Genomic DNA, 9092 nt, shown 5'->3' on the forward strand with positions numbered 1-9092 from the left:
GCCACCGAACCTGCCCCCCATTTTTAATTATATAAATTGTTTTAAGTTGACTGTCGATTTTAAAGTAAAAACGTAACATTTACAAAATTGTACTGTAAAATAGTGTTTTAAATTTTTTTACAGCATTTTACGAAAAATTTTGGCAGCTTAGTTGCCAGAATTTTTGTGTTAAATTTACATTGTTTTTTACAACATTATATTGTTAATGGAAAACAGTGCAAGTTTTTTTTTATTCTGGCAACATAGCTGCCAGTTTTTGTATTGTAAAAACTAGAGATGTCCGATAATATCGGACTGCCGATATTATCGGCCGATAAATGCTTTAAAATGTAATATCGGAAATTATCGGTATCGGTTTCAAAAAGTAAAATTTATGTCTTTTTAAAACGCCGCTGTGTACACGGACGTAGGGAGAAGTACAGAGCGCCAATAAAACTTAAAGGCACTGCCTTTGCGTACCGCCTAGTCACATAATATCTACGGCTTTTCACACACAAGTGAATGCAAGCATACTTGGCCAACAGTCATACAGGTCACACTGAGGGTGTGACTTCATCCATTGGGTAATGAATGAATTAATCAGTAGTTATAATTATGTACAGTATAGCGGTGTGACAAACAATTAATGAAGGAACCTACAACAGTTTGACTCAAAGCATGTTGATGAGTTGTTGCACATTTAACATTTCAGTTTATTGGCATGGGATGTCTTTTTTGAATGAATGACTTGCCATGTATTTAATATGCGACCTGCAGGAGGTGGATGAATGCGGAGGGGAGGCATTCACCGTGCTGTTGCCGTCTGGCTTGCCGCTCCCTGCACGCAGGAACCACACCCTGTGTGGGCGGGGCCAACTCTCCTCCCTCTGCCTGGAGATCTACCAGAGATTTTCTGCCGAGCAGCCAGAGCAGCTTGCCAAGGTACAGGAAGTGTCTGCACCTTATTGACACATAATCTCCACTACTCTGCACCTGGAAAGTACTCACACTACTTCACTTTTGACACATCCAGTTATGTTGCAGTCTTATTCCACAATGGAATACATTCAGTTTGCTCCTCAAAATACTACACACAATACCCCATAATGACAATGTGAAAAGTTTTTTTTTTTTTTTTGCAAATCTATTAAAAATGAAAAAGTTACAAAAATCACATGTAGATAAGTATTGACAGGATTTGCTCAATACTTATTGATGCACCTTTGGTAGAAATTCCAGCCTCAAGTCTTTTTGAACATGATGCCGCAAACTTCGCACACCTATCTAGGGCCAGTTTCAACCATTCCTCTTTGCCGCACCTCTCAAGCTCCATCAGGTTGGATGGAGTTGGTTTTCATCCAGGATGTCTCTGTATATTGCTGCATTCATCTTTCCCTCCAGTTCCTGTCGCTGAAAATAGGGGTGTAACGGTACATGTATTTGTTTTGAACCGTTTCGGTACGGGTGTTTCGATTCGGTTAGGACAGGGGTCGGCAACCTTTACCAGTCAAAGAGCCATTTTGACCAGTTTCACAAATTCAAGAAAACAATGGGAGCCACAAAAATCTTTTGACATTTAAAATGAAATAACACTGCATACAAAGTTTTTTTTGTTGCTTTGTGCTATGTATAATCCCAGGGTCTTAGACACGCGGCCCACACCTTATTATGAAAATTGAATGTTAGTGCGGCCCGCTGTTTTTAAATGAATGGCGCTTGACAGCGTCACACTTGTCAACTCTCCCGATTTTACCGTTAGACCACGAATTTCAAGGCAACTATTCTTTGGAACGTGTCGTGAAGGTAAAACATTTAGCACCCACAACAACCAGCGTGCCAGTCTAGCCAGATGTTGTATGGGGCTTCTGCTTGCTCACACAAGCGACAGCAAGGCATACTTGGTCAACAACCACACAGGTTACACTGACGGTGGCGGTATAAAAAACTTTAACACTCTTACTAATAATGCGCCACACTGTGAACGCACATCAAACAAAAATGATAAACACATTTCGGGAGAACATCTGCACCGTAACACAACATAAACACAACAGAACAAATACCCAGAATCCCATGCAGCCCTAACTCTTCCGGGCTACATTATACACCCCCGCTACCAAACCCCGCCCACCTCAACCGACGCACGGAGGGGGGGGGCGGGGGGGAGGTGTTGATGTGTGGGGGAGCAGGGTTGGGGTGGGGGCGGGGTTTGGTGGTAGCAGGGGTGTATAATGTAGCCCGGAAGAGTCAGGGCTGCATGGGATTCTGGGTATTTGTTCTGTTGTGTTTATGTTGTGTTAAGGTGCAGATGTTCTCCCGAAATGTGTTTGTCATTCTTGTTTGGTTTTGGTTCAAAGTGTGGCGCATTATTAGTAAGAGTCTTAAAATTGTTTTATATGGTCACCGTCAGTGTAACCTGTGTGGCTGTTGACCAAGTATGCTTTGCTGTCACCTACGTGTGCAAGCAGAAGATGCATATAACAACAGGCTGGGCTGGCACGCTATATGTACAGATTGTTGAGGGCGCTAAATGCTGTACAATCATGGCACGCCCTTAATATTATTGTTAGGGTGAAAATCGGAGAATATTAATCCCGGGAGTTTTCTGCGAGAGGCACCGAAATTCGTGAATCTCCCGGGAATATCGGGAGGGTCGTCAAGTATGCAGCTGAGCCGCATCAGAGTTATCAAAGAGCCGCATGCGGCTCCGGAGCCGCGGGTTGCCGACCCCTGGGTTAGGAGGTGTACCGAACGAGTTTCCACACGAACGTATTAAGTAGCCGCCTCCGCTTCCTTCTGCCTTTGTCTCTGTCAGTCCTCTACACAGCACCCAGCATTGTCCCACCCATACAACCATCTGATTGGTTACACACAGAGCGGTAGCAGCCAATCAGCAGTGCGTATTCGAAGCGCATGTAGTCAGTGCTTAGCGTTTAGCAGGTAAGCATCAGGCTGCTGACTCTCCCCAAATTATAATAAACACCTCCCAGTCAACTACTAGTAACATCATTATGAGCCCGTTGACCTTCTAGAAATATAAAAGGCAGCTCAGCTCGCTCGCAGTCCTGGCTTGAGGTGAAGGCTAATTCGCTTTTAGCGTAACGTTAGCTCATTTTGCTGTGTGTGTGTGTGTGTGTGTGTGTGTGTGTGTGTGTGTGTGTGTGTGTGTGTGTGTGTGTGTGTGTGTGTGTGTGTGTGTGTGTGTGTGTGTGTGTGTGTGTGTGTGTGTGTGTGTGTGTGTGTGTGTTACGGACAGCAAAGCCCTGTCTGTTATTTCACTTCACCTTTTTCTGTGTTGATTGAGCTGTGTTGAAGCAGCAAAAAAGGACATTATGTTAAATGAAGAGTTTCTGTCTCTTGATAGTTGACATAATAATGTAACTGCATCATAAAGCCTACATGAACTCCATGGTGTTCAGGGATGAATAGTCTCTCCTATTGCTATTGTACTATTTTTTCAGCTATAGTTACATTAATCATTAGAAATGCAGCAGCCTAGTTTTGAATGACAGGGTCCCTGCTATCGCATGTTGATAAAAATATAACATTTACATAATAAAAATCCACTACAGGCTTCCCAAATGCTGTAATAAATTAAGCGTGATGAGTTGACTTGAAACTGTTTATTGTTGCACTTTTTATATGTAGAAGAAAAGTTTTGTAATTTTATTTAATCTGAGCAACAACTTGAGGCAGTTTAATGTTGATTAACGTGGGCAGAATTATTATAGTGTTCCCAATGTTAAAGGGGAACATTATCACAATTTCAGAATGGTTAAAACCATTAAAAATCAGTTCCCAGTGGCTTATTATATTTTTCGAAGTTTTTTTCAAAATTTTACCCATCACGCAATATCCCTAAAAAAAGTTTCAAAGTGCCTGATTTTAACCATCGTTATAAACACCCATCCATTTTCCTGTGACGTCACATAGTGAAGCCAACACAAACAAACATGGCGGAAAGAACAGCAAGCTATAGCGACATTAGCTCGGATTCAGACTCGGATTTCAGCGGCTTAAGCGATTCAACAGATTACGAATGTATTGAAACGGATGGTTGTAGTGTGGAGGCAGGTAGCGAAAACGAAATTGAAGAAGAAACTGAAGCTATTGAGCCATATCGGTTTGAACCGTATGCAAGCGAAACCGACGAAAACGACTCGACAGCCAGCGACACGGGAGAACGCGAGGACGAATTCGGCGATCGCCTTCTAACCAACGATTGGTATGTGTTTGTTTGGCATTAAAGGAAACTAACAACTATGAACTAGGTTTACAGCATATGAAATACATTTGGCAACAACATGCACTTTGAGAGTGCAGACAGCCCAATTTTCATCAATTAATATATTCTGTAGACATACCCTCATCCGCGCTCTTTTCCTGAAAGCTGATCTGTCCAGTTTTGGAGTTGATGTCAGCAGGCCAGGGAAGCTAGGGTCGATATTCTTTTCTTGATCATCTTCGGTGGCATAAGGGACGGTGTGAGCCAAGACATCCAGGGGGTTTAGCTCGCTCGTCTGCGGGAACAAACTGCCGCCATTGCTTGCCGTGCTACCGAGGTCCTTTGTCCCTGAATTGCTCACACACTCCGGCAGATTCAATGGGGGTCTGGCGGCAGATTTCTTTGACTTTATCGTTGGAAATGCATCTGCTTTGAGTGTCGCAGGATATCCACACATTCTTGCCATCTCTGTCGTAGCATAGCTTTCGTCGGTAAAGTGAGCGGAACAAACGACTGACCATTTTCGTCGGCTTTCCCCACACCCTCGTATTTTGAACAAATTTCGTCCAATTTCTTGCCACTTTCGCATCTTTGGGCCACTGGTGCAACTTGAATCCGTCCCTGTTCGTGTTGTTACACCCTCCGACAACACACCGACGAGGCATGATGTCTCCAAGGTACGGAAAACAGTCGAAAAAACGGAAAATAACAGAGCTGATTTGATTCAGTGTTTGTAATGTGTTTGAGAAAATAGCGGATTGCTTCCCGATGTGACGCTTCGAGAGTGAATAATAGAAAGGTGTTTAATTCGCCAAAATTCACCCATTTAGAGTTCGGAAATCAGTTAAAAAAAAATATGGTCTTTTTTCTGCAACATCAAGGTATATATTGACGCTTACCGGTACATAGGTCTGGTGATAATGTTCCCCTTTAACGTAACATATTATGGTAAGAGTCATTCAAATAACTATAACATATAGAACATGCTATACGTTTACCAAACAATCTGTCACTCCTAATCGCTAAATCCCATGAAATCTTATACGTCTAGTCTCTTACGTGAATGAGCTAAATAATATTATTTGATATTTTACGGTAATGTGTTAATAATTTCACACATAAGTCGCTCCCGAGTATAAGTCGCACCCCCGGCCAAACTATGAAAAAAAACTGCGACTTATAGTCCGAAAAATACGGTACTCTCAGCACCCAAACTTGACAGAAAAAAAACAGAAATGTCGACATTTTTTTGCAGATTTATTCAAAATAAAAAACTCAAAATTCACACGTACGTAAGCATTCAGAGCCTTTTCTCAATACTTTGTTGATGCACTTAGGCAACAATTACAGCCTCTAGTATTTTTGAATACGATCCCACAAGCTTGGCACACCTATCTGTGGGCAGTTTGGCCCATTCCTCTTTGCAGCACCTCTCAAGCTCCATCAGGTTGGATGGGAAGCATTGGTTTTCATTAAGGATGTCTCTGTACATTGCTGCATTCATCTTTCCCTCTCCCTGACTAGTCTCCCAGTTCCTGCCGCTGAAAAGCATCTCCACAGCATGATGCTGCCACCACCATGCTTCACTGTAGGGATGGTATTGGCCTGGTGGTGAACGGTGCCTGGTTTCCTCCAAACATGATGCCAAATACCGTATTTTTCGGAGTATAAGTCGCACCGGAGTATAAGTCGCACCTGCCGAAAATGCATAATAAAGAAGGAAAAAAACATATACCGGTATAAGTCGCACTGGAGCCCGGCCAAACTATGAAAAAAACTGCGACTTATAGTCCGAAAAATACGGTACTTCAATCTTTGTCTCATCAGACCAGAGAATTTAGTTTCTGATGGTCTGAGAGTCTGTCAGGTGCATGTTGGCAAACTTTTTACCAAGAAATGGCTTCTGTCTGGCCACTCTACCATGCAGGCCTGATTGGTGGATTGTCCTTCTGGAAGGTTCTCCTCTCTCCACAGAGGAATGCTGTATCGCTGACAGACTGACCATGGTCTTGGTCACCTCCCTGACTAGACTAAGATGAATGCAGCAATGTACGGAGACATCCCGGATGAAACCCAACACTTCATCCAACCCGATGGAGCTTGAGGGGTGCTGCAAAGATGAATGAGAGAAAATCCCCAAAGATAGGTGTGCCTGGCTTGTGACATCGTGTTCAAAAAGTCTGATGAGACAAAGATGAAAGTCTTTGGCATCATGTTTGGAGGAAGCCAGGAATCACCAAGCCAATACCATCCCTACAGTGAAACATGGTGGTGGCAGCATCATGCTGTGGGGATGGTTTTTAGCGGCAGGAACTGGGAGACTAGCCAGGATAGAGGGAAAGATGAATGCAGCAATGTACAGAGACATCCTGGATGAAAACCACCTCCATCCAACCTGATGGCGCTTGAGAGGTGCTGCAAAGAGGAATGGTTAAAACTGGCCAAAGATAGCTGTGGCATTGTGTTCAAAAAGACTTCAGGCTGTAGTTGCTGCCAAAGGTGCATCAACAAAGTATTGAGCAAAGGCTCTGAATACTTTTATGTACTTATCATTTCTTACTTTTTTAGTTTGAGTACATTTGCAAAATACAAATTAAAAACACTTTAGACAGTATGGGGTATTGTGTGTAGAATTTCGAGGACCAGAATGAATGAATTCCATTTTGGAATAAGGCTGTAACATAACAAAATGTGGAACAAATGAAGTGCCGTGAATACTTTTCGGATGCACCGTAAGTCGAGCTTTGTGACGATGGCGTTATTTCCATGTATGTTAAACATGAGCGCTCCTCTGCTGGTCCAGATCATTCTGCGTGACCTGCAGCCCCAAGAAGTGCAACACCACGTGGACACAGTGGTCACCATGACGCGGTATGAACTCTTCACCGCCCTCCCCCCCGTGTGCACTTCTGCCTCTTTCTTTCTTTCTTTCTTTCTTTCTTTCTTTCTTTCTTTCTTTCTTTCTTTCTTTTCTTCTTTCTTCCATCTTTCTGTCTGTCTTTCTTTCTGTCCTTCCTTCTTTCATTCTTTCTTTCTTTCTGTCTTTCCTTTGTTCCTTCTTTCTTTCTTTTTCTTTCTTTCTTTCTTTCTTTCTTTCTTTCTTTCTTTCCTTCTTTCTGTCTTTCCTTCTTTCTGTCTTTCCTTCTTTCTTTCTTTCTGTATTTCTTTCCTTCTTTCTGTCTTTTTTTCTTTCTTTCTCTTTCTTTCTGTCCTTTCCTTTCTTTCTGTCTTTCTTCTTTCTTTCCTTCTTTCTGTCTTTTTTCTTTGTTTCTCTTTCTTTCTGTCCTTTCCTTCTTTCTTTCCTTCGTTCCTCCTTTCCTCCTTTCTTTTTCTTTCTTTCCTTCTTTCTTTCTTTCCTTCCTTCCTTCTTACTTTCCTTCCTTCCTTTCTTCTTTCATTCCTTCCTTCTCTCTTTCCTTCCTTCCTTCTTTCCTTCCTTCTTTCTTTTCTTCTTTCCTTCCTTATTTCTTTCCTTCTTTCTTTATTTCCTTCTTTCCTTCCTTCTTTCTTTCCTTCCTTCCTTCCTTCTTTCCTTCTTTCTTTCGGTCTTTCTTTCTTTCTTTCTTACTTTCCTTCCTTCCTTCCTTCTTTCATTCCTTCCTTCTCTCTTTCCTTCCTTCCTTCTTTCTTTCCTTCTTTCCTTCCTTATTTCTTTCCTTCTTTCCTTCCTTCTTTCTTTCCTTCCTTCCTTCCTTCTTTCTTTTTTCTTTCTTTCTTTCCTTCTTTCTTTCTGTCTTTCTTTCTTTATTTCCTTCTTTCTGTCTTTTTTCTTTCTTTCTCTTTCTTTCTGTCCTTTCCTTCTTTCTTTCCTTCGTTCCTCCTTTCCTCCTTTCTTTTTCTTTCTTTCTTTCCTTCCTTCCTTCTTTCCTTCCTTCCTTCCTTCTTTCCTTCCTTCCTTCTTACTTTCCTTCCTTCCTTCTTACTTTCCTTCCTTCCTTCTTTCCTTCCTCCTTTCTTTCCTTCTTTCCTTCCTTATTTCTTTCCTTCTTTCTTTCCTTCCTTCTTTCTTTCTTTCTTTCCTTCCTTCTTTCTTTCCTTCCTTCTTTCTTTTTTCTTTCTTTCTTTCCTTCTTTCTTTCCTTCCTTCCTTCATTTTTTCTTTCTTTCTTTCTTTCCTTCTTTCCTTTCGTCTTTCTTTCCTTCCTTCTTTCCTTCCTTCCTTCCTCCCTTCCTTCTTACTTTCCTGCCTTCCTTCTTATTTTCCTTCCTTCATTCCATCCTTTCTTCATTCATTCTTTCCTTCCTTCCTTCCTTGCTTCTTTCCTTCCGTCTTTCCTTCTTTCTGTCTTTCCTTCTTTCTTTCTTTCTGTATTTCTTTCCTTCTTTCTGTCTTTTTTTCTTTCTTTCTCTTTCTTTCTGTCCTTTCCTTTCTTTCTGTCTTTCTTCTTTCTTTCCTTCGTTCCTCCTTTCCTTCTTTCTTTCTTTTTCTTTCTTTCCTTCTTTCTTTCCTTCTTTCCTTCCTTCTGTCTTCCTTTCTTTTTTCTTTTTTTCCTTCCCCTCCTTTCCTTCTTTCCTTCCTTCTTTCTTTCCTTCTTTCTTTCTTTCTTTTTTTCCTTCCTTCCTTCTTACTTTCCTTCCTTCCTTCTTTCATTCCTTCTCTCTTTCCTTCCTTCCTTCCTTCTTTCTTTTTTTCTTTCTTTCTTTCTGTCTTTCTTTCTTTCTTTCTTTCCTTCTTTCTGTCTTTTTTCTTTGTTTCTCTTTCTTTCTGTCCTTTCCTTCTTTCTTTCCTTCATTCCTCCTTTCCTCCTTTCTTTTTCTTTCTTTCCTTCTTTCTTTCTTTCCTTCTTTCCTTCCTTCCTTCTTACTTTCCTTCCTTCCTTCCTTCTCTCTTTCCTTCCTTCTCTCTTTCCTTCCTTCCTTCTTTCTTTCCTTCTTTCCTTCCTTATTTC

At 41.5% G+C, this 9092-nt stretch overlaps 1 protein-coding gene across 1 annotated transcript in view; it reads left to right on the top strand.

Annotated features, from left to right (window-relative positions):
* The window catches only part of hspa14 (heat shock protein 14), a 55766-nt gene that overhangs the window by 45189 nt on the left and 1485 nt on the right, over positions 1–9092 (top strand). The window contains exons 12-13 of the mRNA XM_061961242.1: positions 757–921; positions 7008–7075. Coding sequence (XP_061817226.1) covers positions 757–921; positions 7008–7075 — 233 coding nt within the window. The remainder of the gene's footprint in view (positions 1–756; positions 922–7007; positions 7076–9092) is intronic.

Source organism: Nerophis lumbriciformis, linkage group LG05, assembly GCF_033978685.3.
Source record: "Nerophis lumbriciformis linkage group LG05, RoL_Nlum_v2.1, whole genome shotgun sequence".
In the NCBI taxonomy this organism is placed as follows: domain Eukaryota; kingdom Metazoa; phylum Chordata; class Actinopteri; order Syngnathiformes; family Syngnathidae; genus Nerophis; species Nerophis lumbriciformis.